The sequence below is a fragment of the Podarcis pityusensis genome (assembly GCF_964106645.2).
Source record: "Podarcis pityusensis genome assembly, chromosome: 10".
Taxonomy (NCBI): Eukaryota; Metazoa; Chordata; class Lepidosauria; order Squamata; family Lacertidae; genus Podarcis; species Podarcis pityusensis.
Window position 1 is genome coordinate 22,557,479 of NC_138035.1, and position 19,000 is coordinate 22,576,478.

Sequence of the window (19,000 nt, forward strand, 5' to 3'; positions counted from 1 at the left end):
CTGGCAATTATTCCTGGTCTCCATAGGTTCCCTTACTGCAGAATTCTCCATAGGATCAGGTATGAATGAATTAACATTTTGAGAGTTCCACAGATAACAAAAAATGAGGTTTCAGATGGGCTGGTATACAGTTGCAGATCATACTGATTTCAGCTAGGCAGAGAAGGCAGCTAAGTGTTTGTTTGTTTTTTGTGTTCATATGAATAATTAGTATTGGGTACTTCAGACACTAGCAGTAATAGCCTTTCTTGGGTCTGTCTTTTGAGATGTAAATGGCATTAAAATCTCCAGCTCCCACAACATTTTATATGGATCAGAAACAGCCCATTACTGTTTCCTGCCCAGAATGTCAATAAAAGAAAATATGTCTTTGATTACTGTTTTATTAGGAAATAATTAACACTCTGAGAAAGTACAGGAATGCTGATGAATGCAGCAAGGTGCTGTTTGTGTGGGCAGCAATGATGAATAAGGTAATTCTGATGTTAGCCAAATATTTACAAAAGCCAGCAGATTGAGCTTTCTCTCTGCAGGCAAATGGCCATATAAAATGAATGTGGTTTGAATGCCAACTCAAAATCTTCAATACAATTTCAGAGAAGGTCACACCATTTAATGATGTAGAACACTGGCTAACAATTTGTAGACTTCACAATCCAAAATTCAAGACCATTTCCATAAGATAAATGGACCAAAATATTTGAAGGTTATTTGCAGCCAGCCACTCATATTCCTCAAAAACCAATTCAGCCACGTCATTCTGACAGGATTTCAGAAACAACACGCATTGCCAAGCTGAAGGAGAACATTTGAATCTCAAAGCAACTAGCATCCCAAATCCAATTTCTGTAGTTCCCCTTGGGTTTGTGCTTTAATTTATCAGACATGCTAATTGTCAGTCATTGTGCAGCTGCCTGATTAATCTATTCTTTTCAGATCTGGAGATACAGAATAGCTTTGACTAACAAATTAGCTGAGGTCCCTTTGTAAAAATTGCCACTTTCTTCAAGTCTTGACCTGATGTATAAAAATTAACTGAGACGCTGAAAATGTTAGAGAAGCTGAGCAGAGAGGTCAAGTGGATCTGAAATCGTTGCAAAGCTAGGAAACAACATGACACTGGTAAGCACATTGCAGGGGGAGTGCGCACCGTATTCATGCACCTACTTCCCATCTCTATGTCGATAGCTATGTGGCAGCATTCTGATAGCCAGTGTGGAGCAGTGGTTAGACTGTTGGACTAGGACAGTGTTTCCCAAACTTGGGTCTCCAGCTGTTTTTGGACTACAACTCCCATCATCCTTAGCTAGCAGCACCAGTGGTCAGGGATGATGGGAACTATAGTCCAAAAACAGCTGGAGACCCAAGTTTGGGAAACACTGGATGGGGATCTGGGAGACCAAGCTTCAAATCATCACTCAGCTATGAAGGTCACTTGGGCTGGTCACTCACTCTCAGCATAACCTGTTTCACAGGGTTGTTGTGAGAATAAAATGGGGAGGAAAGGAGCTGTGTACTCCACCGTGAGCTCCTTGGAGGAAAAGTGGGATATAAGTTCAAAAGTGGGATATAAGTTCAAAAAATAAAATTATTTTGTTTTGTGGTGGTGTTATTGTACATTATTTGATTTTCATTGCATTATTCAAATTGTATTGTGTGTCACGTAGAAGATGACAAAAGTTACATATTTTGGGAGCAAATTCCATAGGATAATCATGTACTTTGTGACGAAGTTCTCTTTGTCCTCATTGTAAACATGTCTTGAGGACCTAGAGAGGGAGTGATGTCTAGTTACATGTAAATATGACCCTGGCTTACAGATCTCCCTCCAGAAGTCAGGAAACTAGGCCTGGTTGTTCCTCGAGGCCTTTGTTGAAAGAGCCAAAAAGAAAGAAAAGAAAATCAGGGAACAACCACCAAGTATTTAACTGCTCCACCAGCCAAATTCTGTGTAGGTATATGAAAAGGTAGTCAAGTTGCAATTCTGCCAGGCTCTACCCATAATCCCCAAGTTTCTCCTCAGCTCTGTCCCTGGCCTGCTGGATGTTCTCTGAGCTATGCCAGTGACCCACCAGATTTTTCCCCATTATTAAGCTTTTTTTTTAAAAAAATACAAATAATGAAGCATAACAAAACAGATGCAAAGGGTGTGTAGTAACATAGCCAGTTTAAGACACCTCGATTACTACCTGTGCTGATAAACACTTTCCTTCTCCTTTAAGTTTCATTTACAAGGATTTTTGTTTGTAGAGTTTCGAGATTAAAAAAGAAAATACGTAACTCAGAAGGTCCAAAGTCTAGAGCATATCAGGGATGGAGGCAGAAGACAAGCATTATCCTACAGGAATGTCAGGCAGTGCTCTAGCTCTGCTTAGAGGGCAAGTATTTTCAGCGACCTTACCACCACATGACCTCTGCCCAATTAAAACTCCTCTTTTGCACACTAGGAACTGCCTCATCAGACATGCTAGGTTTGGATGAAAGTGCTTCAGGGTGATAGAAGGATGAGCACATAACAAACCATGCAAGGTGGGAAGAGGTGGAGCAAGGAGAAGTGGAGGGCATTTCAAAGAAGGGAGAGAAAAGAGGAGTACTTACATTGCGAAGGAATCAGGGGGAGCTGAAACTCTCCTCAGGTCAGCAGAGGGCACTTTAGGTATGCTATAGGCAGCAGGAAATGTGCAGCCGGGAGAGGATCAGCACAACGGCATGGACAGACAGGGAAAAAGCCGAGAGAGAGAGAGAGAGAGAGAGAGAGAGAGAGAGAGAGACATACAACAACATTTAAACAGAAACAAAAGGAAGGCATCATGTTGAGGCAAAATGGAGGTGTGTGCTAAGCTGCAAGGCAGCACAACCATCAATGGAAAAGCCAATGGGAGGTATCAGCAAGCGCAATGGAGGAAAATGGCGTCTGGTTATGGGGCATGGTGGAACTCTGAGGCAACAAGGCAGGTAGCTGTCAATGGCAGGGTTAAGAATATAAGACTGTAAGGTGAGTCCTGCTGGATCATCTATTCCAACTTTCTATTCTCATAGTGGCCAAACAGATGCCCATGGGAAGCCCACAAGCAGAGCCTGAGGTCAACAGTGCTCTCCCCGACTTGTGATTTCCCAGCAACTGGTTTTCAGAGGTAGACTGCCTCCAATATTGGAGGCAAAGCATAACCAATGGTTTGGTACCTTGGCTGGGCTTCATGGGGTTCCTAGGGTTTGAGCCCAGCAGCACTACAAGACCTTGGAGTATGAAACATCCTTTATAGAAAGAGGGGCAACAGTTCTTCATCCTAAGAGGATGTATGCAACCATCTTTAGAGAGAGACAAGCACATCATTGCCACAAACTCCCCCAACCTCTCTCACTTGTTCACCCCACTTCAGTGGTTCCCTTCCCTTCCCCCTCATCCCTATTTCTGAATTTCTGAGGCAATCAGCTCCATGCTGTGGGCCAACCGTGAACTGTTTCCATGAAGATGAGTCAAACAAGACACGGGCTCAAAAACACATGGCCCAGATGGCATCTGAATGAGGGGGGCAGGATTGCCAATGGAGCCAGTGACGTGCATAGAAATGTCCACATGGAAATACATTGTGATGGCCTTTGGGGCTTCACACAGCACCTCTTCACCCTGGCTTTGGAGATGCATATTTTTAGGACTCACCTTATTTCTGTGATTTGGGGTGTTTAAAACTGTTTTAAATATTGTGTACTGTTGTGCCTTAATAGTAATGCTATGTTTTGTTGTAACGTGCCCTGGAGCCTTAGGGTGAATTGTGTTGTTGTTGTTGTTGTTGTTAGATCAATAGCCCAAGTAAGAAAATGTGAGTCCACAACTGGGTCCACAAAATGGTCTGAAGGCATCAGCATCACAGTCCCTGAAACTAAGCAGGTCTGGAAGAGCCAGTGGGTGATCCTTTCTGAACCCCTGATTCTCTGGCCTGAGATCTCTGGAGTTCTTTGGTTAACAGTTTTTTAATAGCTCAGTTTTGAAACGGCATTTCATCACACAGAATCTCCTCCTCCCACCCCCCCAAAAATGCAAACCGAAAGAAAAAAATAGATATCCTCACACGGAGGAAGCTGATGTCCCTCATTGACTGTGTTACAGAGAAACCCATTTCAACTTTGTCTTTGGATCATAAAGTGCATGATGGGAAACTGGATGCTGATTATATAGCACTTTTCTCTTCAAAGTGACATTCAGATTACATATCAGGCCAGGTTCTCCAATCTGCCGGCATTGCAGCGTTGTCACTATCAAGTCAATTTCCCTCTCTTTCATTTATCATCAGTAGGATGGGTATTTTCCCCCTCCCGTCCGTCTATTAGAGATTCTGGAACTGGAGTTTAGCTGGCAATTCTGTTAATGATGCATGAGGCGGACTGAAACGCAGCTCATTCTTCTAAAGCAAAATTGACTCTCTCCCAGATTAACTTCAGTAAAACTTTGCCACTGAATTTAACAAGCATGACTCAGAAGACAAATGGACAAAAGATAAGAGCCATAAACAAACATGATATCTCTTTGTTCACATCTATACCTCCTATTTCTCCCCTATCTGGAGACAAACAATATTGACACTGCACATTGGTGGCGCTTAAACTTTTATCCCAAGTTGCACCTTACCTTCTGCCTCTGAAATAATTTCCCATCATTCTTATTTATATCCTTGTAAACATAGCTTTTGGCAACAATGGATGCTGACTCAGTGCAGTTGCAGAGAGCAGAGAGGTCCTAGTTTACCAAACCTTTAGCCACAGGAAGACTAGAAAGGAAGTTTGGTGTAGTGGTTGCAGGGGTGAACGAAGGCGTCGTGACACCCGGGGCTGCAAACTGCTATGTATGGTGCATGTGTGGTGTCACTACTTACAGCGCATGTGCCGTACGTAGCGATGCCGCACATGCAATGTACATAGTAGTTTGCCGGCGACGCCGCTCCAGCACCGTATGGACGGTGCCGGGATCCTCTGCTCGTGCCATCTGTACAGCACTTGAGCGGTGCCAGTGGCAAACCACTATGTACAGCGCATGTGCGGCATCGTTATGTACAGCACATGCATATGATGCTGCACATGCACTGTACATAGTGGTTTGCCGCCAGCGCCGGGATCCTCTGCTTGCAGCTGCGAACAGAGGATCGTCCGCATGTGGCGGAGGCGTGATTGCAGCTGCGAACAGAGGATCTTCCACATGTGGCGGAGGCGTGATGGCTGCTCGCGCTGCCACGAGCCCCTGCAGGGTGCCTTCTTGTCACCCCCCCCCCCCGACATGGCACCCAGGGCGCACCGCCGCCGCCCCCACCCCCCGTTGCAACACCACTGAGTGGTTGTAGCGTCTGATTAGACCTGGAAGACAACAGCTCAAATCTCCACTCGGCCATGAAGCCCACCTGCTGATCTTGGGCCAGTCACTCACTCTCAGCTTAACCTACCTCACAGGGCTGTTGTGATGATAAAATGGGGGGGAAGGGAACTATGCATGCCACCTTGAACTCCTTGGAGGAAAGGTGGGAAAGAAATGCAGTAAATAAATACATGAAATGCAAGATTTTCCCTGAAGTTGGGGAGGGGAAATTCACGGGTAGAGCTATATTTTTCCCCATAATGTGGAGACTTCCGGAGGCGGCGCCAGCGGTCGATGGCGGATTTCCTCGGTTAGAGGGAATCAGCGCCACGAAAAAAAGGGTCGAATCCCGCTTCGGCGCAGCGGGGGACCCCTAAAAATCACAGGCGGGGGAAGCCTGTGAGCCTGGGACCCAGCGGGCACATTTGGCGCCCCCCCAACCCGGTAAAAAGCCCAGAAACGGGCTTGAAATCAGAGCGGGGGAGAGCGCTGTGCTGTGGGCTGTCTGCTCGTTCGTGGTGTGAAGCCGCAAGCTGTTGACCGGAGAGCGCTGCCTTTCTTCCTTAAAATCCGGACCTGAAAATCAACGATCCGTGAGTAGGATATAACCTAAATTGGAACTGTACAAATTGAAAACTGAAATCAGGCCGAAAACGGAAAGAGGCTTAAAAAGGAAGTCAGCCTCTTTTATTGTAGATAAAATAAAGCATTGAACTTGAAAGCGGAAGCATTTGGAAAGTACGTTTTAGCGGACTTTAATCCAATCATCTAACCTGGACTTTTCCCTCTATAAGTTGAGGGGAAAAGGGGGAGATTTCTGGAGGTGATTTCTTCATAAAGAGTGGAAAAGAAGAGATTAAACCATCACTCAATTCCCTGGGAAAGGATTTTCCAGATCCTAGGAAAGAAAGAGAGGTACTGTCTTGCAATATATTTTGACAGCTAGTCCTGCACAGGAAATAAAAGTTTGGACAGATTTTGTGAATATATATCTCCTGGTCCTAAGTTGAAAATTGTGATAGACTGTTTTCCTTCTGAATAAACTAGGGGGGCTTAAAAAGGAAATTAAAGTATCCAAGAACTTTTATGACTGTTACAGTGTCCCCCTAGTGGAACTTGGAACTGTTACAACTTGTTATAATTGTAATTGTAGCAGGCTTGAGGAGTTCTCACACTGCTTGGGAGGAAATTTCCACTGTTTAATTCTAACTACGTGTCTGACCTTGAGCATTATCTAAGGAATGGCAGATAAAGAGAAGGCGGATGCTTTGACTACAAGATCGGGGAGGCCTCTTCGCTTAGAAGAAGGATTACAAAGGAGAGCTTCGGCCTCAGGCCCCTCTGGAACCTCAACAATAGCTTCATCGGCACAATTAAAGGTAAAAAGTTCGACAAGTGAAGAAGCCTTTGCTCAAGTTTTGGCCAAAGTTAATGAATCTTTGAATAAAATAAGTCAACAAGTAGCAGAGGCTTCTGATAAGATTGATCAAAATATAATAAGTATTAATCAGAATACAGCAAGTATTAACCAGAATACAGCAAGTATAAATAATTTGGGCCAAAAAGTAAATACTAACACAGAGACTATTCAGAAATTATTAGAGGAATCGGCCTCAATTCGCCAGATTGCTGAAGAGGCTAAAGAAATTGCTACAACTTCTGCTACGGATGTTAAGGAGGTTCAAGAGGAATTACCAACATTGCACAAACAATTGGAAGACCACAAACTAACCCTGTCTATGATAGATTTGAAGGAGAAGCAAGTGAATCTCCGGGTCAGATCGGTACCTGAGGTGGAAAAGGACAATTTAGCTGAATTTCTCACGCAGGAATTTTTGGACTTTTGGGACCCAGAACTGGCAAAAGACAGTTTCAGAATAGTAAATGCTTTTAGACTTGGGAGAAGAGGAGAGAAGAAGGTGAGAGACTGCCTGATTACTTTTCGAACAAAAGAAGAGAGGGATAAGATTTTGGGCCTACATTTCAAGAAGACACTGGAAATCCATCGGACAAGGGTGGAAATATTCAAAGATATTCCGAAATATCTTCTGGATCTCAGATCAAAATACAAAGACCTGGTTATCCTGCTGAGAAGGAACAACATCAATTTCAGGTGGGAACTCCCTCAAGGCCTGTCTTTTAGTTACAAGGGAAAGAAGAGGAAAATAAGATCGGAAGACGATAAAGATAAATTTTACAGGGACCACGGAGAAGACTTACAAAAAGAACTATTTCCGGAACCAAAAGACCGTTCGAAAGAAGGGATACCACCGACGGATGAGGAACAGGCACTAGGTGCAGTAGGAGGAGAACTAAAACAATAACATCATGGCCCTGCAACTTTTAACATGGAACTGCCGGGGTTTGAATTCCCCTCAGAAGAGGAAGTCAGTATTTCATATATTAAAAAAGGAACAATTGGACCTAATTTGCTTACAAGAAACACATATAACAAGATTACACAGGAAATTGTTGATAAATAAAAGACTTGGTCAGGAATTTATTTCGTCAGATAAAGTTAAAAAGAGAGGGGTTGTGATTTACGCAAAAGACAATTTATCACCAAAATTTGTTTTTAAGGATGACCAAGGAAGATTTGTGGCAATTGAAATTCAAACACAAGGAGAAAAATTTTTGATTGTAGGAGTTTACGCACCAAATGACGGGAAATCTGATTTTTTTAAGAAGTTGCATGAGACCTTGATGGACCATATGGATTATAACATGATTTTGATGGGAGATATGAATGGAGTGGTATCTACTTATATGGACAAGGCACAAAGACAGGTAGTCACCAAAGATGGTAGACTACCGAAAACCTTTTTTGACATGACAGACAACTTGGATTTAGTGGATATTTGGAGAATTAGAAACCCCTTGGCAAAGGAGGGAACTTTCTTTTCTGAAGCCAAAATGACTTGGACAAGAATTGACCAAATTTGGATAACTAGAGGAATGGCACCAAAGACAAGAAAGGTGGAAATCTGCCCGAAAATTTGCTCCGACCACAATGCTGTTAAGATGGAAATGAGACTAACACCAACTGGCTCCTTCAGATGGAAGATGAATGACACCTTATTTAGAGATGAAGAATTTCTTAAGAAGGCCCAAAAAACTCTAAGAGATTACTTCGAGATAAATCTTAGTTCCAACGTGGAGAAAAGAGTAATCTGGGACGCAAGTAAAGCTGTTATGAGAGGGTTCTTAATACAACAGAATGCGATAAAGAAAAGAACTCAAAATGAGAAGAAGGATAAAATTATGAACAAAATGAATGAATGTGAAAAAAGACTGCGAGTAAATCCCAAATCTCAAGAGATTTTGAGAGAGTTAAAGTTATATCAAGTACAATATATGAAAATAATGAATCAGGAAATAGAATGGAAAATTAAACAAATGAGACAAAAGACTTTTGAATCGGCCAATAAATGTGGTAAATTGTTGGCATGGCAAATGAAAAAGAGACAAAAATTAAATACGATTACGAATTTAGAAGTGGAAGGAAGGAATATACAGAACCCTGCAGAGATTAGAAGTTGTTTCCAGAAGTATTTTAAAAGACTATACACTCAAGGGCCAGTGAAAGAAACAGATTTAGACCAAGTTTTGAAAACAAATGGACTACAAAAAATATCTCAAGAAAAGAGACTAATTTTGAATGACAGAATAACGGAACAGGAAATAGAAGGTGCCATTCAAAACATGCAACTGGGTAAATCTCCAGGACCAGACGGCTTGACCTCTAGATAATACAGATCTTTAAAAGAATGGCTAATTCAACCATTGAAAGAGGTCTGCAACGAAATAATGGAGGGGAGGAGGGCACCAGAGTCGTGGAAAGAAGCATATATTACACTTGTACCAAAAACAGAGGCTGAAAAGACACAACTAAAGAACTACCGCCCTATATCATTACTTAATGTGGATTACAAAATTTTTGCAGATATTTTGGCGAAGAGATTTAAAAAAGTGCTGTTGGAAGAGATTCATAAAGACCAAGCGGGCTTTCTCCCAGGAAGACATTTGTCTGATAATTTGAGGAATATAATTGATATTTTGGAAAAATTAGAAGTGAATATTAACACTAAAGCAGTGTTGATATTTGTAGACGAGGAGAAAGCCTTTGACAATATTTCTTGGAATTTTATGAAGAAGAATCTTCAGGGTATGGGGGTAGGCCAAGGTTTTGAGAATGGTATAAGTGCAATTTATTCAGAACAAAAGGCTAAACTAATTGTAAATAACGTTGTGACGGAAGAACTTAAAATTGAAAAAGGGACACGACAAGGTTGCCCAATTTCCCCTCTTCTTTTTATTTCGGTCCTGGAGGTGTTGCTGAATATGATTAGAAGGGACCAGATGGTTAAAGGTACACAGGTCGGAACTAAACACTATAAACTGAGAGCATTTGCAGATGACTTAGTATTGACGTTACAGGAGCCAGAATCTAGTACTAAAAGAGTTTTAGAACTGATTCAAGAATTTGGTCAAGTGGCAGGATTTAAATTGAACAAATTAAAAACCAAGGTTCTAGAGAAAAACTTAACACCGTTTGAAAGAGAGAGGTTTCAGAATGAGACAGGTTTAACAGTGGTTAAGAAAGTTAAATACCTGGGGATTAACATGACAGCAAAAAAATGGGAACTTATTTAAGGATAACTATGAAAAATGTTGGTCAGAAGTGAAAAAAGATTTAGAAATTTGGTCAAATTTGAAGCTTTCACTGCTAGGCCGTATTGCTGCGATAAAAATGAATGTATTGCCTAGAATGTTGTTTTTGTTTCAAACTTTGCAGATTGTGGACAAAATGGACTGTTTCAAGAGGTGGCAGAAAGATATTTCTAAATTTGTCTAGCAGGGCAAGAAACCCAGAATAAAATTTAAAATACTAACAGATGCAAAGGAAAGAGGTGGATTTGCCCTGCCAGACCTCAAACTTTATTATGAATCAGCAGCTTTTTGCTGGTTGAAAGAATGGCTACTTCTTGAAAACACTGACATTTTGGACTTGGAAGGTTTCAATAATGTATTTGGATGGCATGCATATTTATGGTATGATAAGGTCAAAGCACACAAAGCATTTAAAAACCACATTGTCAGGAAAGCGCTATTTAATGTTTGGATAAGATATAAGGATTTGCTAGAAAATAAAACCCCAAGGTGGCTGTCACCAATGGAAGCGAAAGCCTTGAAAAGGGTCAATATGGAGGTCAAATGGCCGAAATATTGGGAAATTTTGGAACAAGACGGAGATAGACTGAAATTGCAGAGTTTTGAAAAACTAAAAAACAAAGTGCGAGACTGGCTTCATTATTATCAAATAATGGAGGCATTTAAATTGGACAGGAAAATTGGCTTCCAGGTGGAAAGATCCAAATTAGAAACAGAATTGTTAGAACCCAATACTAAGAATTTGTCAAGAATGTATAACTTGCTGCTGAAATGGAATACTCAAGATGAAACGGTAAAATCGGCTATGATTAAATGGGCACAGGACGTAGGACATAACATTATGTTTGCTGACTGGGAACACTTACGGACCACAGGTATGAAATTTACGGCATGTAATGCCTTAAGAGAGAATATTATGAAAATGATATACAGGTGGTACATAACCCCAGTCAAGCTTGCGAAAATCTATCACTTGCCCGATAACAAATGTTGGAAATGTAAAGAAATTGAAGGTACATTTTTTCACCTTTGGTGGACGTGCCCAAAGATTAAGGTTTTCTGGGAAATGATATATAATGAATTAAAAAAGGTATTTAAGTATACCTTCCCTAAGAAACCAGAGGCCTTTCTCCTGGGCATAGTCGGCCAAATGGTGTTAAAAAAGGATAGAACTTTCTTTATGTATGCAACAACAGCAGCAAGAATACTCATCGCAAAGTATTGGAAGACACAAGAACTTCCCACGCTGGAGGAATGGCAGATGAAACTTATGGACTATATGGAACTGGCTGAAATGACTGGTAGAATCCGTGACCAGGGAGAAGAGTCGATGGAGGAAGACTGGAAGAAATTCAAAGACTATCTTCAGAAACACTGCAAAATTAAGGAATGTTAGAGTGATGTTGGACTGAAAACAAGTGGTTTCCAGCTGCACAGGTTAAAGTTAAGGATAGATTAAGATTAAAGATTAAGACTAAAGATGTTTAAAGAAATGGAAATTTGATATTAAAAGGGAAAACTTTAAAGTTATATGATATTAAGACCAAGGACTAGGTTTAAAAAAAATTGAAGTTATATATTTTAACATTTTATTAAATTAAAGATTGGGATTAAAAAAAGTGGAAAAGAAACTGCTGGACAAATAATGTGGACTGGAATACAAAGGAGGGAGGTTTGAGGAAGTCTAGAAAATAAGTCATGTAAAATTGGAAATGGAAAAGAGTTTGTTTTTAATTGTTGTGTTTTGTGTTTTTATTGTTAAGTTTTGTATTATTTTTTGTGTGAGTTTTTCTGTTTTTTTTGTTTTATGTTGTTTTAAACTTTAATAAAAAATTATTAAAAAAAAAAATATTTTTCCCCATAATGTGAATACTGCCCCCCATGCCCAATCTAAAGCATGCGGAGAGGTCAATTTGTGCGTACATGATGTCCCCTGCTCAAATATATAGTAGCTCCAGGCTTTGTGTCCATCAATAAACAGCAGAGATGGCTGCCCTGGAGTAGCAGAATTCTAGGGGCTCCATCTCCTATGATGGAAATCCCTAAAGGGGAAAACACACACACACACACACACACACACACAGATGTCAGATCCCTGAAACATCAGGGTCTGAGATGGACAATAGTATCCTTGTCTCTTCCATTTGCAGCCCCATTGTTTTATACAAGTGGGTGGAGCAAAACCTAAAGGGGGAGGAGGGGATGGCAGGATTTGACAACACCTATTGCAGAAACATGCTTGTGAGCCTGAACCAACCTTTTCCCCATTTAAAAATGCTCTTAGGCTGCCCACCCTTTGTGGGTTTTGCGGTAAGAGACACACCAGTGAACATGTGGGATTTGCATTGGCTGTGCAATAAACTATGGCTATGCAAACTGTGCTCTTGCCGCTGCAAAACCTGCTGGCCAGCTGCACAACTCAGCGGCTTCAAGTGCTTTAAAGGGAGAACAGAATTCCTATGGCTCAGCCACCCTGCTCTTCTGTACTTTGGCTTGCTCTGAGCCAAAGAAGTAGCCACTGTTAAGACTTCCTGCTGCATGTTTTGAAAGAGAGGTGGACAAAGTACAGACTTTTCTAGTGACCGGGGTCTCTTGGAGGAGGTCAGCTACCTCTGGTGGCAAGATCCAGGTGGCAGATGCAGCCACTGAGGAACACATCGCCTGCTTCTGCTGCTGTGGTGCCAACAGTGGCTGCAATGCACTCCCTGGAGGTCAGATCTACCACCTCCTCAGCACCCCAACCCCCATGCTGCCTCCACAGTGGAATCTCAGCGAACAGGAGACACTGCTGTTCTTTCACCCCTAGGGAGGAAATGGTGTGGCTGCCCTCTGGGGCTTCCTGGGCTCCGCCCCCACCTTTGTTTCCCAGTTCAACCGTTGGGTAAAGTCGATTTGATTCCCCTCTTCTTTGTTCCCAATGTAGATATTCACTCTTCCTGGCCGGGGGGGAGGCACCATTTTGTGGTTCACCTCAGGTACCAAAGCACCTTGGGTAAGCACTGCCACTAGCAAATTTGAGCTGTCTAGCTGCCAACCTAGCAGTTCAAAAGCAAGTACATATATAGGTACCACTCTGGTGGTGCAAGTAGATAAATAGGTACCACTCCGGCGGGAAGGTAAATGGCGTTTCCGTGCGCTGCTCTGGTTCACCAGTAGCTGCTTAGTCATGCTGGCCACATGACTGTACACCGGCTCCCTCGGCCTATAGAGCAAGATGAGCACGCAACCCCAGAGTCGTCCGCGACTGGACCTAACGGTCAGGGGTACCTTTGCCTTTACCTAGCTGTCATAGAAGTGAGTCGCTATGCACAAAAGGACAATACAGCTTTTGACAGAGCACAGAAAGCTCCATGCAAACAGGAACTGCTGTCCCATCATCTTCAATGGCAGATGATACCCCAAACATGCAGCCCCACTGAAACATGCACTCCCATTCAGCATTCGGAATGCTTCCTAATATTAAAGAAAATGGGGCAATTTCCAGCCACGCAGAGCCCCATAGTCCTGGAATACGCCAGAGTAGAAGGATGCTGTTATGTAACTCAGAAAGGTCTGTCATCATCAACATCAAAAAGATAAAGCCAGCAGGAAGCCTGCAAATTCACTCAATATATATTAAATGTGGACACTGTTTGCCAATTTAACCAAACATTCTGTAAATATTATCCCAGACTTTTAAAGTTTAAACTCATTTGCTCTAGCAATGTTTGCATGTGTTTCACATTCGCTTCCTGCAAAGAATTTGGGGGAGGAACTCAGAGGGATGTTTGCCGAAGGAAAGCGTTTTAAGCAAATATTGTAGGCTGTAGAAAATAGTTTTCAGCTCCGTACAGCATAGCGACACTTCCTATCAACTAGTTTCATCTTGCATACTATGCCATGGAGGCAAGCCTCAGCCCAATCCATAGATCACCTAAACAGGATTATTTATTCTAATTTAGCCCACAAGTCAGGGCCAAAACTGGTTCAAATCCAGATGCTTCCATTTTATTAGTTTGTGGGATTATAGCTGCATTTTTTCTCATCAGTTCATAAGAAGCAAGCAAACATTAATAAGATGTGTGTTCTTCAGTCAATATTCTTGCTTCTGTTGACATGCTCGAAGCTCCCCATCCCCAGAATATTCCTTCATTTAGGACAGATGTGATGACCTACTCCAGTTACAGTGGTACCTCGGGTTACAAACACTTCAGGTTACAGACTATGCTAACCAGAAAATAGTACCTCAGGTTAAGAACTTTACCTCAGGATGAGAACACAAATTGTGCGCCAGCAGCACAGCAGCAGCAGGAGGCCCCATTAGCTAAAGTGGTACCTCAGGTTAAGAACAGTTTCACGTTAAGAACAGACCTCCAAAACGAATTAAGTTCTTAACTCGAGGTACCACTGTATTTCTGAGCACATTCATATGGCAGCTTCCTGTCCTCCAACTTGGAAATTGGAGTTGATGATACATGGCTTCCTTGGTAAACAGAACCCTAAGGGCCAAAGTAGATATCTTGGGGCCACTCAATATTCAGGAACCCACCAATTCAATATATGATTTGGGAAGGGGGCAGGGGTCTTGCTTTAACAATTTAAAAGAATGTTTTGGGGGCCACTTTCTCTCACAAACTGGCCTTACCATGACATTTGCCATTGCTATGTGTCCCACTGCCATCCAAAGTCTACTCAGCTCTGAAGTAGGCCCAAGTGGCAGCCTCATTATGGCGCTTAGATGGGCTGTGAAGGCTTTTTTTGTTTCACTGCCTCTTCAGTTAGCCCTCCCCACTTTCTTCTGTGTCCACTCTATCTTGTGAAGTTTTCATTCTGTTCTCATTTTATATTAGGTTTATTATTATTAGGAGGAGCAGGAGGAAGAGAAGTATGTTATGGACCCTTTAATTAATGTCGTAAACCACAGAAGTATGTGAGAGAGGAGCACTTAGCCTGACTCTCCTCCCTTCCCTTGGCACAGTCATTTGTGAGGTATTTCCTTGACTTTGTTATAAGAATTTTAAGGTCTCAAATACAGAATAAATATCCATAAACGCACACATATCTAAATATATGACCCATGTGCTTGAAATAGTATGGGAGAGCAATCCTGGAGCCATTGTGACTCTCCCAATGACCTCAAATATTCCTCTGCACTAAGGGAAGCAAATGGGGAGAGCCTTCCCATTGTCTTTTTACTTGCAAATCCTGTCTTTAGGGTGTATTTGTGTATGAATAGGGTGAGCCTGTGACCTGGATTCAGGAACCAAAGTATTAACCATCACAAAAGAATGGCCAGACTGCCCAGGTAATGCAATCAGTGAACATTATCAGGTATCCTGGCAAACAGGATTTCTGCTGTAGACCACCTCCTCTGCTGTAGACCACTTCCTTCTGTGATGTATGTATGATGTTTTAGGGGGGTGATCTTGGGCTACAGGGTGGGCAATTTCAAAAGTCTATATAAGAACTTGCACACCATTGTTCAGGGTTCTCCTCCCTCCTGCGTGTGGTGAGTGGAGAGCCTGTTGCAACAGTTCCTTGAATAAAGATCAGGATTACTAGGTGCTTTGCTTTTCAATTTACTCTGGTTGGCTTTTGTTATTTCTCCTACCTATAGGGAACCCACTTAAGGACTCTATGTGGGCTCTGGAATAGGGAAAAGGAGCAGGGGTTTTTTTCTTATAACAACTTCCATACAGGAAGCAAGCCTGTAAGGGAGAAAGTGTCTAAGGCAATAGACTGAAGAGAGGTAAATTCAGGGTCACTCCCCCCCCCTTAAAGTAAGGCCCACTCTGCCTCTCATGTTATGTATGTGAATGGGGAGGGCATGTGAGGGGGATGAGGTATCTGCTACCTAGAGTGGTTACTTAGGTAAAGGTAAAGGGGCCCCTGACCATTAGGTCCAGTCGTGGCCGACCCTGGGGTTGCGGCACTCATCTCACTTTACTGGCTGAGGGAGCCGGCGTACAGCTTCCGGGTCATGTGACCAGCATGACTAAGCCACTTCTGGTGAACCAGAGCAGTGCACAGAAACACCGTTTACCTTCCTGCCAGAGCGGTACCTATTTATCTACTTGCACTTTGACATGCTTTCGAACTGCTAGGTTGGTAGCAGGGACCGAGCAACGGGAGCTCACCCCGTCACGGGGATTCGAACCACCAGCCTTCTGATCGGCAAGTCCTAGACTCTGTGGTTTAACCCACAGCGTCAACTGCGTCCCTTCTCCACCCGCATCCCTTCACCAAAAAACCAAAAAGAGGGAATAAATGACAATTTGCAAAGGAATTGTGTATACTAATTTATAAATCTAGATGCACATTCAGAAAATAATTGCCATAATTTAAATAGAAACACATTGCATCTTAACATAGTGGGGAAGGTTGTGACCATGGCACCTCAGCCTGCTGTCTAGGTGCTATTACGGTCGGGGCCATTCCAAGGCCCCTGGTTACTCTCCCTTCTTAGGGTTCTTTCTCAGACTTAAACAGGACAGCTCTTCACATAGAGGACTCCTTCAATCAGAGGACTGTCCTCTGACAGTCCTTCAGATAGATGGACGTCCTCTGTAAAGCAGGGCAAAAAATAGGAAGAAATGGTAAGGCAATAGGACCATCTGCAGTCCAGTGTCCAGCACTCTAGGAAGGACATGGCTGCAAGGTCAGCACCTTCAGAAGCAAAGTGACTGCAGAGAGAAAGAGAGCTGGTGGAAATTGGAGTCTCCTCTTGGACCTCAGGAGACTCTTTGCCTAGGTCCCTTAGCTGATGCCTGGTCTTATCTCTTTCTCACACATAACCTCTCTCTTTTTTTGCTGGGTTGTTTCCTGGAGATGAATTGACATAGAACAGAGAAGGAAGAGGATATAGGCCTTAACATTCCCACGCCAAAGCACAGGGGTAAGGAATCTTCTTCAGTCTGAAGGTCACAGCCTTCCAAGGGCCAGAGGCAAAACAAATGTAGATGTAAGCCTTCAATGGTAGGCTAGTTTCTACACACACTCATGTGCCCCTCTCTGCCTTCCAATCCAGGCAAGCAAAGGTCATTATCTGAGTTCAAGGACACATTCCAGTCAGGCAAGAACATTTAAGGAGGGTGCAACACTGGGCTGATGAAGGGTGTGGCCTGGGAAGAGTCCCAAGGGCCAGGTAGAAGGACATGGAGCTTCCCCAGCTCTGTTGTAGTGCATGAACTGAAGCATGGGGTCTTTTCTCCAATACATATTTGGTCACTTCTTGCAGGAAGTAAAGCTGTGCAGACAACATAGTATTTTGGGGCACTGAATGTGTTAAAAACCCACATAAATAAAATAAATGAAAATCAAATCCAGTCACAACCCATTCGGTAATGATATTTTCAGAAGGAGCCAAAAAGACCACACACAATTATCATCTTGAGACAGATTCTTATTTCCTAGCCCATAATTTAAATCAGTTCCCTTCACTGAAAACAAGCAGCGAGAGGGAGAGAAATGAATAGCTGCCAATATTGTTGAAGAGCTCATCTGTGTTTCAGGGGCAAAAAAGGGATGGTGTGAAGAGGCTCTGTTAAACAAGGGCATTCAACTACTAGGATTCCATATCTGGTGACAACAATCCTGATATTGGCTTTGTGTGTGTGTTGTTGTTTTATTTAAAAAAGGTGGGATCTGACTATTGTTGGTTCTGATCGTCTTCAGGAGCAAACCTGATCTTGTACACTGGCACTAAGCTTCTGAAAATTGTAGAAGGGCCTGTTTGTTCATGGATGGAACAGCACATTCAGGTCTAGTAATTATAAAAAAGAATTCCATAATGTTTGATAAAAGGTAAAGGTAAAGGGACCCCTGACCATTAGGTCCAGTCGTGACCGACTCTGCGGTTGCGGCACTCATCTCCCTTTATTGGCCGAGGGAGCCGGCGTACAGCTTCCGGGTCATGTGGCCAGCATGACTAAGCCGCTTCTGGCAAACCAGAGCAGCACACGGAAACGCCGTTTACCTTCCCGCTGGAGCAGTACCTATTTATCTACTTGCACTTTGACATGCTTTCAAACTGCTAGGTTGGCAGGAGCAGGGACCGTGCAACGGGAGCTTACCCCGTTGCGGGGATTCGAACCACCGACCTTCTGATCGGCAAGCCCTAGGCTCTGTGGTTTAACCCACAGCGCCACCCGCATCCCTATAATGTTTGATAAGTAACATACAATCCAATTTTCTACAAAAAGTGGGGGGCTACGTGGGCCTTTTTTGGAGTATGCGTACTGTCACATTTTTAGAAGTATCCTGACCCTCCTCATAACAATGCAGGAGCCAAATCCAAAGTTTCTCCTCCACCATCTGCAATATAGAAATGATATTGATTTGTCCTAGAAGGTTGTGTTCTACACATTATCAGGTTATGTGAACTACCTTGAATCCTCTAAAACAATACATAAATGCTATGTGCTACCAATTTAAAAGTTTATGATGTTGGAACTGTGGGAGTAATAGCCCTTTGGACGAAAAATAAACTTCATTCCAACAAGGAACACAAGAGAAAGCTCTAAGTCATTTGGTAAGGGGAGGGAAGATGTTGTAGGGAAAACATTTCAAAACCCAGTGAGTTTTCCTATATTAGGGAAATGTCATCAAATGCCTGGGCAACATAGATCCAGATAAAATTCGGTGAAAGATTTTTTTAAGGAAAGGAAAATGTTGGAGGGGATGGGTTATTCATTTCAGCTTAGATTGAGAGTCTTGTGCTGAGGGTTGGATTAACTTCAGGCTAACAATGTCACAGAGTGAAGGCTCTGTGAGGGTGAAATTATCTGGAAAGGATACTATGAGAAAAGTGTGCTGTGCTTCATTAAAACTCACCAGAATACAGTAAATGTTCCACGAACAAGTGACTGGAAGGCCAGGGTGATGGTATTGTCCTGAGTTATTCTGACATTCAAAGTACTGGCAGCCAGTACTGAATTGCAAGGGAGGGAAGGGTTGTTATTATATATTGAGAGTAAGAAAAGGGTTCCTGCTTCTCTGGCTGTATAG

General features: G+C 42.6%; 2 protein-coding genes across 9 annotated transcripts in view; both read right to left on the minus strand.

Annotated features, from left to right (window-relative positions):
* The window catches only part of DGKI (diacylglycerol kinase iota), a 254,537-nt gene that overhangs the window by 77,626 nt on the left and 157,911 nt on the right, over window positions 1–19,000 (minus strand). For 5 of the 8 annotated variants that reach the window (XM_081023972.1, XM_081023969.1, XM_081023971.1 and 2 more), the window contains one exon: window positions 2,599–2,661. The exons of the other annotated variants lie outside the window; for them this stretch is intronic. In XM_081023972.1, coding sequence (XP_080880098.1) covers window positions 2,599–2,661 — 63 coding nt within the window. The remainder of the gene's footprint in view (window positions 1–2,598; window positions 2,662–19,000) is intronic. 8 annotated transcript variants of the gene reach the window in all.
* The window catches only part of CREB3L2 (cAMP responsive element binding protein 3 like 2), a 275,941-nt gene that overhangs the window by 21,122 nt on the left and 235,819 nt on the right, over window positions 1–19,000 (minus strand). The window lies entirely within an intron of this gene.